Below are 25,324 nucleotides of genomic sequence, written 5' to 3'. Positions count from 1 at the left end.
AAAGTCTTAATCCCACTCCTAGTCCCATAGTTTCTCACACTCCTACCCTCACTACAGAAAGATGCCTTGGCCTGACCAGGAATAAAGTCATATACACAGAAATTCAGGACAGGAGAGTACATAGAACATTTCAAAAAAAATTACCCTCTGTTAAACACTTCTACTAAGTGAAGATAATGAATAAATAAGTGAACAAGGGCAAGATAAACTTGCATAAGAAATAACAGGACAGAAAAGAAGCAAGCTCACAGAACACTCAGGAATGTTTGCTCGATACATAAACAAAGTCACTGAGACCATGAACCGCTTCCCATTATTTGTCCTTAGGAAATAAAAATACATCAAAAAGAATTGAAATCAGGATTTCAAAGAGATATCTGTACCCCCACATTCACCACAGAATTATTCACAATAGCCAAAATATGGAAACAACCTAAACGTCCATTGACAGATGAATGAATGCATGAAGAAGATGTGGTGTATATATACAACAGAATATTATTCAGCCTTAAGAAATGAAGGAAATCCTGTCATTTGTAACAACAGAGATAAACCTGGGGAACTCGATGCTAAATGAAATAAGGCAGACCACAGAAGGACAAATACGATGTGATACCATTATATGAGAAATCTAAAGTAGCCAAACTCCTAGAACCAGGGAGTAGAAGGATGGTTACCAGGGACTGAGAAGAGGGGAAATAGGAAGGTATTAGTCAAAAGGTACAAAGTTCGATCATGCAAGATGAATAAGCCCTAGAGGCCTACTGAATAGCACAGTGCCTGTAACAATACTGTAGTATGTACTTAAATACTTGCTAAGAGGGTAGATCTTACATTACGTGTTCTTATCATACACTACACACACACAAAATAAAGAAAGTAGAAGAAAACTTTTGGAGGTGAAAGATGTTTATGGCATAGATGTGGTGCTGATTTTCATGAATGTATATTTATCTCCAAACCCATAAAACTGTATACATTAGAAACGTACATCTTTTTGTAGGTCAATAAAAACTTAATAAAGTGGCTTAGAAAGGAGATAGAAATAAAATGCCACATTTTATAAAATCTGAGACACCATTAATTTTTCCACCACTAAAAAAATTTTTAGATGCTGCCAATTAAACGACTCACCACCAACTGAGAGATGCATCCTAGTTTCAGAGATGCTAAAATGTGGAGAAAAAAATGTCTTAGGTGGAATAAAATATGGTAGCAGAGATGAATGAATCCTAAAAACAAAAATTAACTGATCACTTTCAGTTACGTTAGAGATACAAAAAAAGATTGCTACCAAAATAAAAATAAAAAAAAAAAGAAGAAGAACTAGAATAATCAAAAATATTTTCACCATTTCTATAACATACAGAATACTACAGAAAAATGTAACAAGGATGCAGGGTTTTGAAACAGGTATTTAAGGTCTTCCAAAATGCAATTAAAAAATGAAAAGGAATATAACAAAGTAGAATCATGGAAATGCCACTTCTTCCTGGAAAAGCTGCTGAGCCGTCAAAATCGTCATAGGAAAGCACGGGACTCTGTCTTCCCGCGGAATGGCTGGTTCAGGAGGTTTGCAAGGTCTGCGAAAGCACCCAGGGCTACTCTGAAAGATGTTTTCTTTCTTTTCTTTTTTCTTTCTTTCTTTCTTTCTTTCTTTCTTTCTTTCTTTCTTTCTTTCTTTCTTTCTTTCTTTCTTTTTCTTTCTTTTCTTTCTTCCTTCCTTCCTTTCTTCTTTCTTTCTTTCTTTCTTTCTTTCTCTCTCTCTCTTTCTTTCTTTCTTTTTTTAAGTGTATTTATTTTGAGAGAGAGAGAGAGAGAAAGCGTACAAATGGGGGAGGTGTAGAAAGAGAGGGAGAGAGAGAATCCCAAGCAGGCTCTGCACTGCCACACACACCTCGATGTGGAGTTCAAACTCACGAACCATGAGATCATGACCGGAGCCAAAGTGAGACAGACATTCCATCAACTGAGCCACCCAGATGTCCCTCTGAAAGATGTCTTCTGAGACAACTGCACAAGCTGTAAGACGTTTGATGATCTCTAGATACATCTTTTTGCCTAAAGAACAGCAATAGAAGTCCTGCTGATTACATCCTTCCTTACCGGCTACAAACTGATAACATGCATAGTGATGAGAAAAGAGTTTCCTTACATTAGTATATAAATGAAGCATCCAAATGAGTTTTCATACTATACTATATTATACTCCATTAAAAAAAAAACTGAACTGGGGCGCCTGGGTGGCGCAGTCGGTTAAGCGGCCGACTTCAGCCAGGTCACGATCTCGCGGTCTGTGAGTTCGAGCCCCGCGTCAGGCTCTGGGCTGATGGCTCGGAGCCTGGAGCCTGTTTCCGATTCTGTCTCCCTCTCTCTCTGCCCCTCCCCCGTTCATGCTCTGTCTCTGTCTGTCCCAAAAATAAATAAAAAACATTAAAAAAAAAATTTAAAAAAAAAAAAAAAAAAAAACTGAACTACAGAAAGGCATAGCATCTAAGTACGACCAATGTTAACTGCTTCTAACTCAATGCCCTGCTTATATCTACGAGGGGCTATAAAAGTTTATAAAATTGGGCTTTTGATTATGAAAATATTCAACCCTGGTAATGGGAATATTTGCATCTTTTCACACATAAAAAGGCACTATCAAGTCAAGAACATTTTAATGAAATGAGGAACAATTTAGAGATGCTTATTTAATACTCTCATTTTATATTGAGTCAATTAAAAAAAAGCTACATAACTTTGGTTTTGACTTAATGATAAAATTTGAAACTAGGCATTATGACATGAGTCATTTGATCTAACAGGACAACTTGAAGCTCTGTGCTCACTCTATTACCCATGTGGCCAAGCTACTGAAAATTGCCATGAATGTTAATAATGATATGAAAAGGGAGTCTGGTTTATATAAATGCAAGTCAATACATATGGGGAAAGGACCATTTATTGTGATGGATGTGTTCACTGAATGTAAAAAGAATATTATTGAAGAGAGAGTGAAAGGAAGAAATCTATAAATATCCAGACTCCCTGCAGTCGAAGGGAATTAACTACATGGAAATGAAAGAAAAGCTGAAGGAAAACACGGAGTTCGCATGTGGAGAAAATATTAAAAGCATCTCACTGCAGGCAACAAGATTAAGGCGATGCATTTGTGGAGCCAGTTCTAACATTCATTAAATGTTATGAAACGGAACAGTACAGACCCAGAGGCATGGAATATATCAGGCTGTTGAGGGTAAAATAGAAACGGGCAAATAAAAGGATCGCTCTTTTAAATAAAGCACAAGGAAGGTTCATCAATACCAATGATTTTTTGCAACCTTCGTAAATACACCAGTATAAATGAACACAGGCATGCCTTGTGAAAACTTGGAAAGAGAAACCATGATGTAGCCCCAACCTAAGCAGGATTCCAGAGCAAATTCCAGAGAGCACGGTGTCTGGATGTACTGGGCTGGAATAAAGTAGAAGAGGAAGTCACCTTGGAGATGTTACTTGAGAGATGTGGTAAAGCTCCTCACTTAAGATAATTCCCTGCCTGCTCTACCACAGGTCATGAGATCCCCTTATCAACCAACCACTCCTTTAGATAAAGTCATTTAAGACTCTTTATTAAAATACTAGTATTATACTGACAACATGGAATGACAAATGACTTCTGACTGCCACTAGCGCCTTATTTTGCACCAGACCCACCTAGGAAATGTCTTTTTGCCCTGCCTTCGTCCTGGTGGACACGTTTTTCAGGGCTCAGCTTAAATATTAGCTTCTCAGGGACATCTTCCCTATGCCTCCAACTGCCCTGGAAAAATTGCCTTTCTCTTCTCCGTGTCCCTGCACGCTACGGGGCTCTGTGGCTCCAAGTCATCACCTACAGTTACGTGGAGGCATGTGCATTTTCCTCACTGCTACATGCCTTCAGAGTTGTACCTTTCTTCCTGCATCATTGCTGAGGGTCTGCATATTAAGGGTCTAAAAACCAAAACAAAACAAAACAAAGAATAACTGCAACAGCTCTAATTATTTGGATAGCTAATAGTCTTTGTGAAGAAACGAAGTACAGCCTGGATTAGTTATGCTGAGGGCAAAGTCGGCATGATAGTGGAGACCCTGAAGTCAGAGGGCAGCACCATGCAGACACTGGGCCCTTCTGTCAGCTCGTAAAGGGCGTCTCATATAAACACCAATACTCAGTACATATATGAGCATGGCTGACGTGGGGGGTGGGGGTGAAGAGAAAAGGACCCCAAAATGAAGGGGCACACATGGAGGATAGAGGGAACCCCCCCAGAAGTGCCCTCTTTCGGAGATCTGCTTGGATCAAGCCCACATACCTCACCTGACAGCAACAGGATTAGTGTGGTAAAATGCAAGAGTATTGGATCATCAAAGAGAAGAGCACACATGAAGTTCTGCATTAGTGTCTGAGCACTTCTCTGAACCTGCCTCCTCATCTGCATCTATTTGCCCGCTGGGATTTGAAAAGAGTTTGTCAGAAAATACAGGTGAAATCACTGCACCAAGGGCTCCAGAAATGAAAAGTACTGGGTTTTTTTTTTTGTTTGTTTGGTTTTTATTTTTTGTTCTTGTTTGTTTGTTTGTTTTTTGGTCTAACCAACAAGACAATGTAGGTAATGACAACATAAAAGCCACCTGTTAGCGAAAATAAACATATGCACAGAGACTGAAGGCTGGCTCTGGCAATTTCAGTTGGCACAACGAGTACCGAAAATTTGTGAATATTTTGTAAACAACTGTGATGACAGGTGCAAACATATAACACAAGTATTGACACTGATGAAGAAAAATGTTCTGGTAGCTATTGGGGATTAAACCAACCAGCCTAATCCTCTAAACAGAGACAAACAGCAGTTCAAGTTAAGTTAGGCACATTCTTTTTTTTTTTTTTTTAATGTTTTTATTTTTTTATTTTTTCTTATTGTTGAAGGAGAGAAATACAGAGTGTGAGCAGGGAGGGGCAGAGAGAGAGGGAGACGCAGAATCCAAAGTTGGCTCCAGGCTCCAAGCTGTCAGCACAGAGCCTGACACAGGGCTCGAACTCACAAACCACGAGAACACGTCCTAAGGTGAAGTCAGATGCTTAACTGACTGAGCTACCCAGATGCCCCAGGTTAAGCACATTCTAACAAGCCTAAGGATGAAGATAAAATTTCTTTTGGAAAAAGGCGATTCATGATGCATTAGCATTCACTTTAAACTTACCCTGACAGGCTTTCTTCTATTTTCATATAGAACTGAGTGTGCTGACATGTGTTTTACTCAAAACAAAAGCAGAAGAGCTCAAGAGACAGAAATAGGAAAATAAGCATAAAGCAATAAGGGGCCAAGTGTGGGAAAAGGTTTAAAAAAAAATCACGAAACACCAGAACCAGAAGAGACCTCACAACTCACCTAATGCAAATTTTGTCATCTCTGCCCATATTATTTTTTTGGCCAACACTGGCATTTGGCATTTTGTTTTTGTTTCAAATACTTTGGCGTAGGACTTGAATGTTCCACCTTCTACTGGCCCTTCCACTACTCACAACCTCTACTATCTTCCTGTCCCCAGAAGACATTGGAGTTTGTGACCTCTGAAATCCAATCCCTTCAGTTTACTGAGGAAACCAAAGCCCAGAGAGGCTGTGATTCACTCAAGTTAGCGTGACTCACTAACCAAGATTGGTGCTACAAATTCTAGTGGGAAGGACCTTTCAGTAACAATTCAGATGGAAAGAAGGGACTAAGAGTCTTGCCTTAAGGTTGACATTTGCACAGCAAATATACCATTTCCTTAGTTCTGTTTCTTTCAGGTGCGGGAGATGAAAGTCTCCCCAAGCTATGCCCTGGTACCACTGCCACTGCTCACAGTGTTCTCTCCACTCGCCTGTATATCTCTGGTAAAGTCACTTAATCTTCTCAGTGACCTCTAAGGTGTTTTCTGGGCTACGCTTGTTGGACTCCTTGCAGTAGGTTGGTGTTGTCAACTCCAAAAGCATCGTTTGCAAACACGTTTTATCTCAGATTCTACTTCTGCACTTATTATAAGGTGCTTGGTAAAGAGATGAAAAATGAGTCTGAGGAATAAGAGGTAACCAAGATTTATTCTAAGGAAAGAGAACCGGCAGTTACTCCCACGTTGTAGAAAAGACAGGCGACTTGCACAAAATTATCCTACCTCTTGTTTTTCTTTTTTCTCAAACTCAATTTTGTAGACAATTTTTTTCACTTTAAAATCTAGTAATCTGACATTTAACCCAAATTATCTGCTGCTGTATTGAGATAACTGTTTATTCTCACCATGTAGATAGCCCACTTTTGGAGAGTGTTTAGCAAGCAATAGATCCCTGTGAGGTTTTGGAGAAAAATATGGTGATACAGGAGTCAAAACAGTACCCATAGTTACTTATGTTACAATAAAGATTATCAGTTTTTAAGTTTCTTCTTTCCACAACTAATGGATTACAAATTATATAAAATATACATAACTTTTAAATAAAATCCCTAGCTTTTCCTTTATGGTACAATCATTACCAACACAAGACTGTTCCCACTGGGTCCATCTGTCCCAAGTCCTGGATGGTCAGGACTTGTGAAGAGTCTTCCTAAACCAGACACCTCCAACAGCTTTTAATAGATCAGTGAATTCCATTCTCTGTGAAGAGAAGAGTGAGGAACTTTCTGAAATCAAAGCCTTTATGGTCTTTAACCAATAATGGTGGTTAATCATACTTGGCATTTGGATGAGTAGAAAGTTCAAAGAAATTCACAAATGATGTCAGTGTATGTTTCAAATGTTAATTATTGCTTCAGGTAATTATTAAGAGGTGAACAGTGAGAGCAGTATTATCCAATCAGATTTTACCACCCTCTACATGCCATTTAGAAAAGTCTTAAATTTTTTTCTAAGTATCAGAAAGCTTTTTTTTTTTTTAAATAAGATTGAATCTTTAAGACAAACTTGCATATGGACAAAATCCCAGGTTTGATTAAAAAAAAAAAAGGCAGAATCAGTAGACAAAAAGGCTCATTTCTGCTGTTATTGTCCTCTATGCCTCGTATTACGGTCTGTTTTAAGATCTCATGTGAAGAAACTTTCAGCCACATGATTCTAATCTTCAAAACATTATTCGCATGGTATGAGTTTGGTTTTTTTAATAACTGAGTCTAAAACACACCTGATTTTTTAAAAATATAAATACATATATATATATATATATACATATATATATATACACACATATATATACATACATATACATACATATATTATATATATATACATATATATATATATATATATGTATATATATATATATATAGAAATAAACTGGAATCAAAGGCTCTTAAAATCACAGATTGCATTTTATCCTAACTGTTTTTCACAGGAAATTGTTCTGCTACTTTAGTAAATTATCACTGAAATGTTTGTTGCAAAGAGTCTTCCAAAGGGCACAAGTTCTTAGTTGCAAACAGTGAGCAAAAGACCTCTTCATTCCCATGTCAGATAACCCTACACTGATTAAAAGTACTTCTATTTTAAATATCAATTATAGTTTCCTAGTTCTTATGAAAATAAAATAATCTTCAGTCCTCTGGTGTTTTCTTTGTTTTACTAGAATGCTCAAGAAGACTACCTTGTTATTACTATGAGAGAGAGGCTGGCAGCTATAAGGAAAATTTGTGGAGGCTGGAAAAGGGGAGAACACCTTCTGTTATATGCTCTAGAAAAGTATCTGGAATCTGTTCTCGGTTTTGAAAGAAGAGGCCCAACAGAGATATTATATAATGAATACACCCAGCCAAACACATATATTATTTTTTGCTTTGAGACAGGTATGTTTTATGGGAAATATAATTTATTCTAGGTCCTCAAATGAGGCAAACAATTCACTTAACAATTCTCCAAGATGGAATTTGCAAAAACTATAGTTTTTTAACTAAATCTTAGATTCACTGAATTATGAAACTTACAGAGCAACACAAACGTACACTGAACAAGCAACAACTTTCATTTTTTAATGGGCTAGTACCTTATTATCTCATTGTTGTTCCCATTTCATTTCCTCAAATGGAAAGTTGAAACACTGAGGTTATACCGACACTAAAACACACAAAAAATCCACGAGAAGCTACTCATTATATTCTTAAATTAGTGAATATACACTCCAGTTATCCCAGGGAGTATATTTCTTCTACAAAATTAACAAATGCATTTTCAAGTTGATAAAAAGAAGCAAATTCTCTGTTTATTAATGCCGTACCAGATCCCAACTTACAAATTACTTGCGTACCCAGGAGCAAATATTTTCTTTAAGTCCTAATAATCATAGTTTGTTTTACAGTAATTTGTTCACCTGGGAGACCCAACATGTAATGATTCAAGGTAGTATACTTTTTTGCAGGTTATGTTGTCTTAGGCAAGTAAATGCAAGTGCAAAATGATTCCAAATGCCACAAAATTAGAATTTCCAATGCTTCATTTTGAAGTAAACACTTCAAATTTGGGCCAATGCTATAATGATGGAGAGACATACAGCTGAATTGCCTCTTGCTACTGATTGTAGTAAATAATAATTATTTTGTAAATAAATATTTATTTAGTAACAATATTGGTTTTAGTAAATTACTCCAGGACTTTAATGTTTAATGTCCGTTTTTGTTCTTCAAGGCAAAAGGAAAGATGTTAAAGATTCAGCCACCCCATATAGTAAAGAGGCATTTTAATTGATTCCTTTCTCAATCATGCGAAAAGATTTTGTGCTCTTCTAAACATAGAAATATTCAGTTTCCTATTCTTATACATTAACAGTTCACAAATACTGGCTCTTTTTAAGTTACATTTCCTATAAAAATGTATAGAAACGCTCTTCTGGCTGTGGGAATCCAAACAGAGCTCCTGGAGGACACAAATGCTAAGTCATGACTGATACATCTGCTGCATTTGCTAGAGCCCAAATATGACTTCCCTGAAGGTAGATGCAGGAACACAATGATGTATGAGAAATGAGAATGAAGAATGGCTGAATTCCATTACATGGGATATACTCAATCTTGAAATGTGCCTTAGAACCCTCAAATTTTCTGTATGGAACACTCGTTTGATAAATTCCTGATCGCAGTCTCTCAGATCAATGATAATCCCTATGACATTTTCTACTCATCCTGCCTATCACAATACCTTAAAAGGTATACCTACAAAGCCAATACATGACTGCACCAGAGAGCTTCTACAAAACACTCTAGTTTCATCACTGTTGCAGGTTTTTTTTATAGGGATATGTAGGAAATTCAGTGAAAAATCTTTAGTAGATATTCATAGAAAGTGACCAGAAAAAGAGTGGAAATGAATTTGGCAAGGTAGGTTAGGGCACTGAAAACACTGCCAATAAAAAAGAAATTTGAGTTCTTAAGTTTTACAAAGCATAGGCCAAAAAAACGTCTTTACACAACGTCTGAGCTTATACACAAATATCAAACGGTGCTCATAAAAACCATGAAACAATGCTCAATGGGAGACAATAAGACATCAGAGTCAGGAGCCTGGACAATGCAGTCACAGCTGGTCGTGACCGCTTACTATGCTGTTCACAAGATGGGTGATCTTAGGGCAGTTACCCAACCTTACTGAGTCTTGTTTCCTGAGCTGTAAATTGGGATATAAATTTGAAAGTAGCAAATACAAGAATTTAATAGTAGACTAAACATACCTGAAGAGAAATGTGCTGGAATGGAAGAAAGAGTAAAGAAATTATCCAGAATGCAGCACAGAAAGGCAAAAATATGGAAGGTACATGAGAGATTAAGAAACAGAGAATAGTATGAAAAGATCTAAAATATGTTTAAAGAATCAAAAGCAGAGGAGAGATTGTGAGAAAGGGAATACTTAAGAGAGTAAAAGACCTTGATCCTCTTATTTAAGAAGCCCCACAAATAACCAATCAGAATAACCACTGAAAGAGTACATTATATAAACCAGAAATGTCATTGTAAACTGCAGACCACCAAAAATAAAGAGAAAATCATAAACAGCAGCTGCCAAAACATGACACACTATCTATAAAGAGTGTCAACAGACTTTTCATCAGTAACAATGGAAGCCAGCTAACAAATGAATGACTACAAGGTACTGAGATACAAAAACCTTCAACCTAGAATTCTATAAGCAGCAGAAATATTTGTAAAGAATGAAGGCATTCTTTATACAGAATTGTACGCTTAAAAATGATTAAAATGGCAAGTTTTGATATAAGAAAAACATAAAATGTAAAATACTAAAAACCACTGAATTATATACTTTAAAAGGGTTAATTACATGATATGTGAATTACATCTCAATAAAGTTATTTATTTAAAAAAGGAATGAGGGCAAAATGAAAAAGACAAAAACCAGCAAATACTAAGTTCTGAAGAATGTACTCTAAGGAGAAATGTGGTAAAACATGGGTAAGTCTAATAAACAAGTACTATATATAAAAACAATATAGTATGAGGTTTAAAAATTATAAAGTTAAAATATATCAGAAGAATAATACCTCATTTGGGAGGGTGTTGTTAGTGCTTTAAGGTCCCTGAACAGCCTCCGTGGAGGGTAAAAGGTATTTACTGACATTAAACTTTGATAAATTAGTATGTAAAATGTAATTTCCAGGGACCCAATAAGAAAATTAGAAACAGAATATTGAGTTTCAAATTAGAAGAAAACATGAAATTAGGTGTAAGATCCAAAAAAAGTCAAGAAAGTAGAGACAAAGAGGTGTAAAACATCAATAAATGTTTATACCCAAATATAGAATTTTATTAAATATAATTTGTTACAAAATTTTGACTAGAAACAAAAATTGTCAAGTTGGCATCTTAAAAAATAATCTATATGATGGTTATAAGGGACACAACTAAAATATAATATAGAAAGACTGCAAACAAGTACATTGCTAAAGATAAAGAGTGACAGTTTATAATAATTCTAAAAAATGAAGGAGGGAAGGAAGAAAGGAGGGACGGAGGGAGGGAGGGAGGGAGAAAAAGAGGGAAAACGAATTGGAAGGTGTATTGTATCTATCACTTCATAACAAATTACCCCCAGATTAAGTGACTGGAAAAGCCAAATATTTATTATCTCACAGTTTCTGTGGGTCTGGAATCCAGGCACAATGAAGCTGAATCCTCTGGCTCAGGACCTCAGGCTTCAGTCAAAGCGTCAGCTAAGGCTGCCTTCACCTCAAGGTTTAAGAGAGAGTGTGCTTGCAGGATCACTCACGTGACTGCTGGCAGGCTTCAGAACAGCCACTTCCAAGATTGCTCACACAGCTGTTGGCAGGCCGCACGTCCTCACTCACTAGAAGGCAGAGACAGGAGTTCCTGGCCTGAGGGGCCTCTCCAAAGAGCAGCTCCCGCAGGTCATCTGGCTTTCCCCTCAGAGCAGGCCTGGGAAAGAGAGAGGGAGGGCAAGCAAGACGGAAACTGGGTCTTTATGTACTCTAATCTCAAGAGATATCCTATCACTTTTGTCATATTCTATTTGTTACAAATGTGTCACTACACCCAACTTAACATTCAAGGAAAGATTACACAAATACCAACAGGCAGGGGTCACTGGGGACATTTTAAATGCCATAGACTGCAGAAATGAAAAACAAAAACTGTCATTGTTTGCTTACTATGTAGTGAATATGTAGGAAATAAAAAAAACACGCTAGATGTTTAGAATTAATAGGAAAGACTAGGGGCACCTGGGTGGCTCAGTCAGCTGAGTCCAACTTCAGCTCAAATCGTGATCTCACGTTTCTTGAGTTCAAGCCTCACATCAGGCTCTGTGCTGACAGCTCAGAGCCTGGAACCTGCTTCAGATTTTGTGTCTCCCCCTCTCTCTATGCCTTCCTCTCTCTCTCAAAAATAAATAAACATTAAAAAAAACAGGAAAGCCTAGCAGGGAGTTTGGATACAAATATCAGTACACAAAAATCAGTTTTATACTATATATAAGCAAGAAGCTGAAAGTGGAAATTTTAAAATAACCCCCTTCACAATAGGATCAAACAAGAGGTATTTTTCAGTTAAATAATAACTAGTGAAGTTAGGGATGGATACTATTTACTTTTGCGTATACTTGAAATTTTTGATACTAACATATTTTTTAAAAGTACCAAATACCTAGGAACACATCTAACAAACGATTTGCAAACCTTTGCAGAGATTTTTTTTTCTCATTTATTCTAAATAAATGGAAAGATAAACTATGTTCATCCACTGGAAGACTTAATATTGTAAATATAGCAATTATCTCCAAATTGATTTATAAATTCAATACAATCAAAATCAAAACCTCAGAGGTGTGTGTGTGTGCACACAAGTGTAAAGCTTGACAGGCTGATACTAAAATCTGAATAAAAATGGAAAAAGTAAAAAAACATATATAGTAGAAGTCTTTGGCTAAACCATACCCATAACACAAAGTAAAACCATAATGAGATACCATTATACACCCACCACATTGACAAAAATTCAAACTCTGACAATAGCAAGTTTTGGTGAGGACATTAAGCAAAAAGAACTCTTAGACACTGTCAATGGGAAGGTTTACCGGAGTGCAAAGAAAGCAGAAGTAGACTTATTCTTTGCTATAAACATCATTCTAAGATCTGAAAACAAATCCTGAAATACTAAAAATCTCCCATTCCTTTACCTATTCGGAGGGAAAGGTGGTATCCAAACCAAGAGGAATACTTTTATCCACTTGTAAGTAAACAAAATCTGAGTCACATGTAGGAGCCATTCTGCAACAAAAGAACAGGGCCAGAGCAAAGGCAAGGGAATTCAGTCCAAAGCCAACTAGTGACTGTTACTCTTAAAATTTAGGGCAATTACTTATAGAAGAAGGCTTCCAGATGCTCCATAATCTAAGTGTACCATTATTTGCAAAAGGGCAAAGCAAACTGGGTCTTTAGGTACTCTAATCTCAAGAGATATCCTATCACTTAGCCACAACGGACAAAGGCTCCTGAAGGCTCATAAAAAGCCTAACATCACTCATTTTATCATAGAAATAAATGAATGATGTGAGGACACTGGCCAAGACGATGAACTTCAGCATCTGAAGATGTTTTCTAACTGAACGAAATAAATACCAAAAAAGAAACACCACAGAGCATAAAAAAACAAAAACCAGTATTTATTTACATCCCATTTACTTTCCAAAGGATGAGGAAGGTGGGAGAAATACAAAGGAAGTAGTCTTGTTTTACTTAACCTATTTGTGCTTTTCACGAAACAACAAAGACCTGACTCACAATCACAGTAACAAGGGGACCCAAAAAGATTACTCAGTTCAATTTTCCATCTCCAGCCAAGACTGAAATGATACCACTGCAGGCAAATGAAAATCAACCCCAAATATAGGTGAACACCAGTTAATATATGTTCTAAAAGAACCAGCTTTAGTTAAAGCTGTCATAACATCCAACGAATCTGCAATAAAAGACACAGTCATCATAATGTGGAGCCTTAAGACTCTCTGTACAACAATGAAAACCAAATTTTACACAAAGAGAAGTCACAACTATTAAGCTGTGAAGTCAAGAGCATCACAGTAGCAGTACCCAGTGTCTCTCTTATTCAAGTACATACACTATTTTTAAAACTTGGTTATAACAAAGACATCAGTAACTGAAATGTACAATTATTTTATTAACACCATGAAAGATAACAAATAAAAAAATAAAACTACCCACAAATTTTGTAACAATTACAGACACGCATATTAACCATACCACTATACATTTGTCTCAACTTTTAACTGATTTGTACACTTTAAAAATAGCATTGGGTTTTACAAAAATACTGATAATGGCTCAACATTTTAGGAAGTCCGGTAACTTTCTATTTTCCGTAGCCTCTATTTTCTGCTCTTCTTTCTTCCATCGCCATAATCCTCCTACAACCACCAATTTGCTCGAGGCAACAGCAACAGAGATCTCTAAGAGCTATGCAAGCACTACATCCGAAAACTTCTAGTTCTTTGAAATGGTTGGAAAGGGTTTTTTAGTGCCCACATCAGGAGCTGTGGTTTCGGTTTCGGTTTTTCAGGAAACAGAAGTGCTTCACTTTCTGGTGTAGGAAATCGTTCTTGGTAGACTTCAGGATAGGATTTTTGAAACTAAAAAAAAAAAAAAAGATTCAAGACGAGTCAAAAAAAAACCCACATAAGGGCCAATAAAATTAGGCGATCTAATTTTAAAATTAAAGACTTTCTGATCTGATTCCATACAAGCTGTTTTTGTTTTGTTTCAATGTTTATTGTTCTCTATCAGAAAAGAGAATAACAAGACAACTAATCGTAATCAAATTCACTCCAACACAAATCCATTTCTTTTGGTAAGATCATTTGATTCCACTTGCTATAGATCTAATTCAATTTAAATTTGATCAAAGCTTCAAATACACTTCTCATTTTGGTCTTATTTCTTAAAATTTCCCCCACTGCTAACTATAAATAGACTTCACTTTAAAAATATTCACAAGTAATCCTGACTTGAAAATAACTTATGTTCTACACAGTTAAAGAAAATTTTGGCCCAACTACATTTCACGATCTCCCAGCTTCTCCAACTCAGTCCCACCTGCTTCTGCTCAAATGGAAGGGAAAACATTCCAGTATATATGACTTTATGAAAAGCTTAAAGAGAGGCAATATGCTTTTCCTTCATCCTCAACACTGAACTCTTCTCCAAAATTACTGAGAAAAATACGATTGGGAGTCTAGAACTCTGGTGATCTGTGTATAATCCTATATGCATGATGTGATCAGGGATCAAGCTTGCAGGAGTCAGACTTCAAAAATAAAAACAATTCACTTAATCTGGAATCAATACTTTAAGAATGGTCGAAGCAAATCTAGTGTGAGTTAAACACTATTCAATGAAACCCTAAACCTTGTTCCTAGCAGGAACTAAAAACTTTTAGTGCTGCCTGAGGCAAAAAAACAATTTGATACTGGTGATCTAAAACCAAAGCCTTTCCAGTTTTACACATTTTCTATTTGCAAATTCAGTATAATTTGCCTTTCAAAAAAAAATCAAAAGGAACCTGTCCTCATTTGATAGCTTCTCTGAATTTAAAGTAATTACTCCACTAACACATCAAGGCACATACCAAAACAAAGGACAAATAATAGAGAAGAGCTCCACAAATGAAGAGTTCAACAATGGTAAAATATCTACACTGGAAAATAAAGACGTGGAAAACAGACCACAATTGTGTAAAACAATGAGACTGCCGGAATGTATAAATTGAGTAATATACTTTCAAAACTGCTATGTCATAGAAGATGAGATTTATATGAAATTTAGTAAAACAGAGAATAAAAAGAAAAAATATAAGAACAGCAGGCAGAAGAAGAAATGACTTCTAAAGAATATTCTTCTTTTACCTGCTTCAGTTTTTTCTTCTTCTCTTTGCTGGAGAGTTTGGCATCTGTTATGACTTCTTCCAGCAAGGCTGCCAGAGGTTCCTGAGAGCCGTATGCTCTCTGGTATTCAAACTCCCCTGGACTGATCTGACGGCAAAATGATGGAGCAGATAGAGTGATATCCATATCAGCTCCTGGGTATTTTATCTAAGGCAAAAGGATTAATAGTGAATGGAATAAGTATATTTTCACATAAACTGCAAAAATTAGTTCAGATCAAATACAGCATATCTCCTACTAAGAGTACCACATCATTCTTCAATTTGGGGAAAACTCTTTGGTAAAAGGTAACAGTGTTTCTATAACTTCAAAAAAAATATCACAGCCACAGTTTTAAGTAAGAGATGTTTACCTTTTTAAACCCAAGATCCATTTTAATAAATAAAAAACCTGCGTGCTCTTTTAAATAAAACCTTAAGTTGAAACATAAACTAAACATGTTGACAAAAATGATTCAAAAACAATTATAATATTGACCACACTTAGTGGATCCCTTCCCACATCTGGAGAATCTGATCCTCTCTTTCTTGGGGATGGACAGAGAAACACATATAGCTTGGCTGTTATGTAGAGAGAAGTTCTACAACCATCTCCAAATATGTTAACACTGAAAATCAAGAAAATAAATATTCAGACATTGTATAGGGCAAAAGGGAGAAGGAAGAAAAAAGAGGAAACATAATACCAAGACCTATAAATAAACGAGCATCCATTAAAAATATTTAATTTCAGGGCCATTTGGGTGGCTCAGTTGACTAAGCATTGGACCTTGCTCAGGTCATGATCCCATGGTTTATGAGTTCTAGCCCCATATCAGGCTCTATGCTGTCAGCACAGAGCCTGCTTCAGATTCTCTGTCCCCCTCTCTCTCTGCCCCTCCCTGCTCAATCTCTCTCTCTCTCTCTCTCACAAATAAGTACATAAGAACTTTAAAAATATATATATTTAATTTACATAAAGCAAATATTAACAGGTATAAAGGGAGAAACTGACAGTAATACAATCATAATAGGAGACTTTAACACCCCACTTACATCAATGGAGAAGTCATCCAGACAGAAAATCAACAAGGTTAGAGGGACGTAACAAATATATACAGAATATTTCATTCATATACAGCAGAATACACATTCTTTTCAAATGTACATGGAACACTCTCCAGCATAGATCACATCTTAGGCCACAAAACAAGACTCAATAAATTTAAGAAGACTGAAATCATATCAAGCATCTTTTCCAATCACAACAGTGTAAAAGTAGAAATCAGTTATCAAAAGCAAACAAAAAAACAAAAAACCTGAAATAAACAAAAACATGTGCAACTAAATAACCAATGGATCAATGAAGAAATCAAAGAAGAAATTTAAAAAAAAAATACATGAAGACAAATGAAAATGAAAACACAATGGTCCGGGGCACCTGGGTAGCTTAGTCAGTTGAGACCCAAAATCTTAAAACTCCCAAAAGAAAACATAGGCTATAATCTCTTGGACATTACCCTAAACAACATATTTATGGATATGTCTCCTCAGGCAAGTCAAACAAACAAAAGTAAAAATAAGCTCCTGGGACTACACTAAGATAAAGAGATTTTGTATAGCAAACAAACAAACCAAATCAAAACAAACCAAACAAAAACAAAAAACCCCTCAATAAAACCAAAAGACAACACAGTGAATGGGAGAAAATATCTGCATATGATATATCCAATAAAGTTATACTATCCAAAATATAGAACTTATATAACTCAACATCAAAAAAACAAATAATCTGATTTAAAAATGGGCAGAAGACTGGAAAAGACATTTTTCCAAAGACGTACAGATGCCCAATAGAAACATGCAAAGATGCTCAACATCACTAATCATCCAGGAAACAGAAATCAAAACCACAATTAGATACCACCTCATACCAGTCACAATGGCTAGAATCAAAACGACAGGAAATAACAACTGCTGGCAAGGATGTGGAGAAAAGGAACCCTCGTGCACTGTTAGTGGAATGTAAATTGGTGCAACCATTGTGGAAAATAGTATGAAAGTTCCTCAAAAAATTAAAAACAGAACTACCATATGATCCAGTAATTCCTCTTCTGGATGTTTACCCAAACAGAATGAAAATACTAATTTGAAAATAAATATGCACACACCTATGTTTATCACACACAAAGAACAAAACCTTGCTGCCATTTGCAACAATTAAGGATAGAGCTAGAGAGTATAATGCTAACAGAAATAAGTTAGAGAAAAAAATTACCATATAATTTCACTCATATGTGGAATTTAAGAAACAAACCAAAAATAAATAAATAAATAAATAAATAAATAAATAAATAAATAAATAAATAGCAAAGGGAAAAAGAGAAAGACAAACCAAGAAACAGACTCTTAGCTATAGAGAACAAACTGATGGCTACCACAGGACAGATGGTGGGGGATGGGTAAAAAAGGTTATGGGGATTAAACAGTGCACTTGTCATGATGAACACTGGGTGACGTACGGAACTGTTGAATCACTATATTACACTCTTGAAACTAATATAGCACTGTATGTTAGCTATACTGCAACTTCAAAAAAAAAAAAAAGGTGGTATATACATGGAACATTACTCAGCCATAAAAAGAATGATATCTTGCCATTTGTGACAACATAGATGGACCTATAAGATATGTTGCTAAGTGAAGTCAGATAGAGAAAGTCAAATACCATATGATTTCACTTATATCTGGAATATAAAAAAACAAACAAATTTAAAAAAACCCAAATTTACTCTCATATACAGAAGAAGGGGCACAGGGATGGGGGGAGATAGGCAAATATGAAGGGAATTAAGAGGTAAAAACTTCCAGTTAGAAAATATAAATAAGGCACAGACATGAAAAGTACAACATAGAGAATACAGTCAATAATGTAACAAGTTGTATAGTTACCATACTCATTGTGAGGAGCACTGAGTAATGTACAGAACTATGGAATGGCTATGTTATACACCTGAAACTAATGTAACACTATGGCAATTATACTTCAATTAGAAAGAAATTAAAGCGTTTTTTTTTAGGTAATAATTTTTTTCTGTACATGTTCCTTAAAATGTTTTATTAACTGTTAGATATTAACAAATATTATCTTATCCATTTCCTGATAGGATATATTAAAACATCCCATTGCAATTGTGGATTTTCAAGTCAACTTGTAATTTTGTCATCATTATACATTCTGAGGATCATAATGTGCATACAAGTTCAAATATTTTTTCCTCCAATTTTATTTTTTATTAAATTTTATTAAATTTCTCATTATTCTTAATTCCAAAAATTTACATCACGGTTTTGCCAGTGCCTTCTTGCCAAAGATTACCAGGATGACATCTGTGCTCAAAAAGAGAGAGGTAGAATGAATTGTACTGCTAAAGATGACCACAAACCATAAATAACAATGGGATTGTATTGGGGTACCTGGCTGGTTCAGTCGGGGGAGCACGCAACTCTTGATCTCAGGGTTGTGAGCTCAAGCCTCACGTTAGGTGTAGAGATTACTTTAAAAAAATTAAATCTTGGGGCACCTGGGTGGCTCGATTGGTTAAGCGTCCGACTTCGGCTCAGGTCATGATCTCACGGTCCGTGAGTTCGAGCCCCGTGTCGGGCTCTGTGCTGACAGCTCAGAGCCTGGAGCCTGTTTTCAGATTCTGTGTCTCCCTCTCTCTCCGCCCCTCCCCTGTTCATGCTCTGTCTCTCTCTGTCTCAAAAATAAATAAACATTAAAAAAAAAAATTAAAAAAAAAAATTAAATCTTTTAAAAAACAACAACAGTGGAGTCTATCAATGCGAAGGTGGTCAAATGGTCTAGGATTTGGACTTGTGAAACTCTTATAGAAATTAATACATTTAAAAAGCAGACATTTTTACAGGGGGATTGGGTACAAAGCACACCCACAGACCCAGAGAAGACCCATGCCCAATAAAGGCCTTCATGCTAGGCTGAAGGGGAAGACTTTTCTTTGCATGGAGCCAGTCTGCAAAGAGGTGATGTGGGTGTTTTATCAAATGCCCAAGTTTCAACAAAAGATCATAAAGCATACAAAGAAACTTGGAAACATGGCCCACTAAAATCAAATCCTAAATCTCCAGAAAGCAAGCCTAACAAAACACAGGCCTCAGACTTTAGTAGACAATGATTTTTTTTTTTTTTTTTTTTTTTTTTTTTACTTTACACCCAAGTTAGTGAGCATGTAGTGCAACAATGATTTCAGGAGTAGATTCCTGAACGCCCCGTAGGTCAATAAATTTTTAATTAAAGAATTTTACATGTGATTCTTTGCACTGCCAATCACCACAGTTTCTCCAAAATCAGAATCATAATCTTCAAAATAGCCCTTTTGAAAAGCACTTTGGTTCAATCCACAGTTCTCACTGTCACTCCAGAGTTCTTTTCAGTTGGACTTCTTTGATCTCCACTTGAATATGGACAGACTTCAAAAATTCGCCACACATTTAGCGTCAGAGTAGATGGATCTGATCTTCCTGGTGCTCAATTTCAGACAACCTCTAAATGTGAATGAGTGCAAATCATAATCACCCCTAAACTATCCCACCCTAAAACTGTACAGATTGTTGGGATATGCCAATACCTAAGACTTAAAAAATTTGACTATTACATCTTTCACATAGTTTTAGCAGAAAGACGTCTTGCAGTTCTTCCTACAGATCTAAACACATAGTTCTGTGAATACAGAAAACCATACATATACTCTAGAGACAAAGCCCCATCAGGATAGACCTCAGTTAAAGTGTTCCATCTTCCCAAAAATATAATACCTTTTGTTCTTCTGCAGCCAGAAGCCTAGTAAGGAAAATTCTAGATATCTATGATTAAAGATAGCAAAGGAAGAAGAGGACTGTAGTCAAGGCTGATAAAAGGTTGGTGTCAAAAACACCACATACCTCACAATTTATCTATCCCAGGATCAGCTGTGTAATTTCCCCAGAACAATCCAAGTAACATCGTTCATTTTCAGAGAAGCACTTCCCTAAATCTCACATGCTGTAGGGACTGAGTAGTCCACATGAGAGAACAGAAATCTCTGAATACTGAAACAACTGGTCAGCAATTCTACTGAGTACTTCCAACAGAGAAAATGTAATTGGACAAATGAGTGCTTACTGGTTTTATGTAGTGCCAGAGCAGTGCCCTCCTCAAGATCATGATAATGTGCAGTTAAATGAATCAGCACAGCTCAGCCTTCTGATCCTCAACTGAGAGCAAAGGGCTCAGTTATAAGCTGCTGCAGCATATGCCTGTGCTATGGGACACACAAACCCAGCAAGCATATAGAGGAACATAGCTACTGCTATCAATTCTCCCTGCAGAAATTCAGTGAAGTATTTCTTCTTTACCTTTTTTATAGGTTAGGGTCATAGAAATATTGGGCGGAGGGAAGATTTAACTAAAACAGCACTAAGGTTATACTTTTTACCCATTAAAACAGCAAAGGTATATGTGTTAATGATAATACCCAAAGTAGCACAAGGGTGCAAAGAAATGAACACTTTCTTAGACAATTCATGGGAATATACATTGGTATATTTAGAATAATACAATTCTAAATGATACATTTAGAATAATCATTCTAAAGGGAAATTTGGCAATATGCAATCAATACTTAAAATACACCCACGGCCTTTGACCATGCAATACCACTCATAAAAATTTATTCTTATAGGGACACCTGGGTGGCTCAGTCCATTGAGTGTCTGACTCTTGATTTCAGCTCAGGTTGTGACCTCATGGTTGTGATATGGAGCCTTGCATCAGGCTCTGTGCTGATGGCATGGACCCTGATTGGGATTCTCTCTCTTTCTCTCTCAAAATAAATAAAAACAAATTATTTTTAGAAAATAATCAAGGACTACCACCACACACACCCCCAAAAAAAATCTAGCTACAAAAATATTTACTGGTAGATTGTTTGCAAAACAGAGGGGGAAATGGAAACAATCTAACCAAAGAAACCCATTTAAATAAATTATGGTATATATCCATATTACCAAACACTATACTATCAATAATAACAATACTGTGGAATGACATAACACTAATGATGATGATAATATTAACAGCAGCTACCAACTGAGGGCCTAGTATGTGATAAATATTATTTTAAGCACTTTACACATCTTAAGCCATTCAATCCCTAAAACAACCCCAGGAGGTAGGTATTGACTATTTTTATCCCACTCTACAGATAAGAAAAGAGGGATGTCAGGTACAGGCTGAAGCAGAGACATTTTATAAAATGTGCCCAAGGTCACAGGGCCAATAAAGGGTATATCAAGAACACAAGTACCACTTAGCTCCAGGGTCTGAGCTCTCAACAACCCTGGTGTCAGTCAAGAATATTTAGTGATATGGGAAATATTTTTTGTTGTACTATCAAAAGAAAATATGGTATAAAAGAAAAGAGCAAGAGTGAGAGAGAGTGAGAAAAGGGGAGGGGAGGAAAGGGGAGGGGAGGAAAGGGGAGGGGAGAAGGGAAGGGGAAGGGAAAGGGGAGGGAATGGAAGGGAAGGAAAGGGAAGGGAGAAGTGGGGAGGCAAGGTAAGACAAGACATGACACAGAAAAACATCTGAAAGACGATAATACTAACTGAATAGGTAGTGTTACTCTTAGAGTTTTTGGTGTACATTTTCTATAGTTTCCAAATTCCTTCAATAGATTAGGTTGACAATTACCCAAAATTTTTTATTTTAATTTTTAAATTGCACGCTGAAACAGGTGAACAGTTATTCACCCTGAAAATACTTTGGGAGGTAGCAGCTCACTGGTCCTTAATCGTGGAACCTCAAAAAGTGCTTAAGCAGAAAGAGGGCCAATCATTCCAAAGGAGGTAAGCAGACCTTTTGCTTGCATTTATCAAGTTTCTGCTCCCACAGGCTGACATACAAACCCCACTTGGGGCCCACATAATAGTTATGCATTACATTTCTTCTGCATCATTTTAACAGAACAATAGTAAAAGCTACCTTTCAACGAGTACCTGCTATAAGTCAGACATTTATGCTAGGGGTTTTACAATACAGTATTCTACTCTTAGCAACAATATTATAGAGCAGGTATGGCCCATTTTAACACTTGCAGAAACTAAAATTCAGAGAGGTTAAGAGACTTGCCCAAGGCCACAAAATCAGGAAAAGGGAAAACCAGGAACTGGCCCAGCCAGGACTTTATGGCTCTAAGGCCATTCTTCTACCACACCACGTTTTATGGAGGCAGTGTGGTATGACAGACCACGGATTCTGGAAACTGAGTTTATGTGTGTGAGTCCTGGCTCTGTGACTTAAATTCTCCATGCCTTAGCTCACTCATCAAAAAAATGCAAATATCAATAGTATGTCAGTCACAGGGCGATTATGATCAAGACATGTATTACACATAAATCATTTCCATCAGGAAGTATATGCAGATTCTAAACAAATTCATTTAAGGAAGTTGCAGTCAGAAGTATGCAGCATTGATTACATAACCAAACCAAGTAAGCATTCTGTAAGTTTTCAATAATACCAAACACATGCAGAGCTTACCATGCAGCAAGCCCTGTTGGAAGCACTTTGTACAGATTTATTCACTTAACTTCTTCCCAACAAGAGGTTCCAAGAAACCTAGCAAGTTTACATGACTTTCTGCTGGCAATTTTAAAGGACTGGTAACATCCCTTTCTTTACCTGGACTCTTCGTAGATGAGCCACACGCTCCTCTATGGAGGTCTGCAAGGCCAAAGGGACTTTCAAAATCTCTTGGTAATTGTCCATTAGAAATGTCACCAACCTCACAGCTAATAACTCATCCAAGTCTACTTCATCCTTGGAACACAAGATGCAACGGGAAAATGTCTGAACCATCTGAAACAAGAAGGGGAGGTATTTTTTAATGAAACACAGATGAAGTCTTCTTTCCCTACAATGAACTGAGTTCCATCTAATTTGCAAAAAACAAATGTGACTAGTCAGGGAGAAATGGCCCACAGGACAGGGTACACATCTAATCTGGCACCTGGCCGTACCTGGTCATCTGAGATGGGCTGATTTTTATCAACCAGCAAAACAGAAGATGCATCTCATCTCACAGAGACTCAGCAGACATGCTTGTCTGAGCAGTTTTTAAAGCACACCCCTTTACAGACAGTTTTAAACATATATGAACGAATTCTGAAAATTATTATCATTACCATTACTTGAATCATGTAGCATTTCAAAGTTCAAAGTACTTTAAAGCCATTTAGTTTACTAATATCCTTATTTCACTACTGATTTTTTTAAAAATCTGCTAGCACAACATATATGCCTCAACAGTTATGTTTTTTCCCAGTTAACTGTAATTTTCTCTAGGAGTTTGGGTGTACATTTGACAATCACATTTGAACAAAATCATTAGACTTTGTAACAAGTTCGTTAAATGATGAGACTTTACAAAAAGCAGAAATATAAAAAATATTATGTAGCTGCTTTCATAGAAGGCATATTAACTATTTCCTTCTTTAATACTATCCTTTGGATAGATACTTTTTCCTTTTCCTACTAATTTTACTGCTGACAATCTTATTTTGAAACCTACAAGCATGAAATCATGTAATTCTGCTTAATTAGACTTCATTTCATCAACTTACTGCAGAGGATCCTTTATTTTTCATTCACATGTACGTGTACAGAGAGACACGCAGACAGACATTTTTTACCTGGAGACTATGGACCTTAGGGAATCTGAATGCCTTGAAATTGTATGCAAAATTTTACATGTGTATCCTTCTGGGGAACAGTGCAAAGTTTTCTTCAGCCTTTCACAAAGGCCCATTAGCCCCATTACCTATCTACCCAACCAAACCCAAGGTCAAGAATCCCTCTACTGGGCACTGAGTGCTCCTCTGATCTTACCCCACACTTCTAAAACTGGACCAGAGGACCCCCAGAGGTACACCATGGTTCACCTGGACGTGAAAAGGACATACACCTCAAAGAAGCATCAAATTTGCTCCAAGGCCTCCAATTTTGAGGAAAATTAAAAATTTTTGTAATAAGAAATTCTAAACATAAACCCTATTTTAAAAGACATGCTAACATTAGCAAAGTAGAATTTAAAATTAGCATACGTGGCACACATGGGTGGCTCAATGAGTTAAGCGTCTGACTTTGGCTCAGGTCACAATTTCACGGTTCGTGAGTTTGAGCCCCACATCAGGTTCTGTGCTGACAGAGCACAGCCTGCTAGGGATTCTCTTTCCCTCCCTCCCTCTCTGCCCCTCCCCTGCTTGCTCTTTCTCTCCTTCAAAAATAGATAGATAGATAGATAGATAGATAGATAGATAGATAGATAGATAGAGGCGCCTGGGTGGCTCAGTCGGTTGGTTGGGCGTCCAACTTTGGCTCAGGTCATGATCTCACAGCTTGTGAGTTCGAGCCCCGCATCGGGCTCTGTGCTGACAGCTCAGAGCCTGGAGCCTGCTTCGGATTCTGTGTCTCCCTCTCTCTCTGCCCCTAGCTCACTCGCATCCTGTCTCTGTCTCTCTCAAAAATAAATAAACATTAAAAAAATAATAAAATAAATAAACAAAAACTTCAAAAAATAATAAAAGAAAATTAGCATACATTGGTAAGCAAAACTGAGAATATTTTATGGACCCTAAGATCATAACCTGAGTGAACAAGTTCTCAATCTCCCTGCCAGGCTATCTGATCCAACTCTGTATTTTACTTCTTTCCTCTTCACCTCATTATACAGGCTGTGTCCACTTGTTATAGTGACAAATGCTTCACAACCGTTTTTGTCCTGGAGGAAAGAATACTGTTTTCTTGAGAGACCAC

The 25,324-nt window shown here is 36.6% G+C and overlaps 1 protein-coding gene and 1 long non-coding RNA gene across 3 annotated transcripts in view; both read right to left on the bottom strand.

Moving 5' to 3' along the window:
- Positions 1 to 4,978: 4,978 nt before the first annotated feature.
- Positions 4,979 to 12,068, bottom strand: LOC131512631 (uncharacterized). The gene is made up of 3 exons (XR_009262224.1): positions 11,267 to 12,068; positions 8,040 to 8,110; positions 4,979 to 6,661 (listed from the first exon to the last, which is right to left on the bottom strand). It is a non-coding gene; the product is annotated as an uncharacterized LOC131512631 (long non-coding RNA).
- Positions 12,069 to 13,156: 1,088 nt separating this feature from the next.
- The window catches only part of DEPDC1B (DEP domain containing 1B), a 94,294-nt gene continuing 82,126 nt past the window's right edge, over positions 13,157 to 25,324 (bottom strand). For both annotated transcript variants that reach the window (XM_058731866.1, XM_058731875.1), the window contains 3 exons: positions 23,192 to 23,368; positions 15,434 to 15,619; positions 13,157 to 14,161 (listed from right to left, as the gene is read on the bottom strand). In XM_058731866.1, the coding sequence (XP_058587849.1) occupies positions 14,000 to 14,161; positions 15,434 to 15,619; positions 23,192 to 23,368 (525 nt within the window). In that variant the 3' untranslated portion in view covers positions 13,157 to 13,999. The remainder of the gene's footprint in view (positions 14,162 to 15,433; positions 15,620 to 23,191; positions 23,369 to 25,324) is intronic.

This window comes from Neofelis nebulosa, chromosome 1, assembly GCF_028018385.1.
Source record: "Neofelis nebulosa isolate mNeoNeb1 chromosome 1, mNeoNeb1.pri, whole genome shotgun sequence".
Taxonomy (NCBI): domain Eukaryota; kingdom Metazoa; phylum Chordata; class Mammalia; order Carnivora; family Felidae; genus Neofelis; species Neofelis nebulosa.
This window is presented reverse-complemented; position numbering and strand designations above follow the sequence as displayed.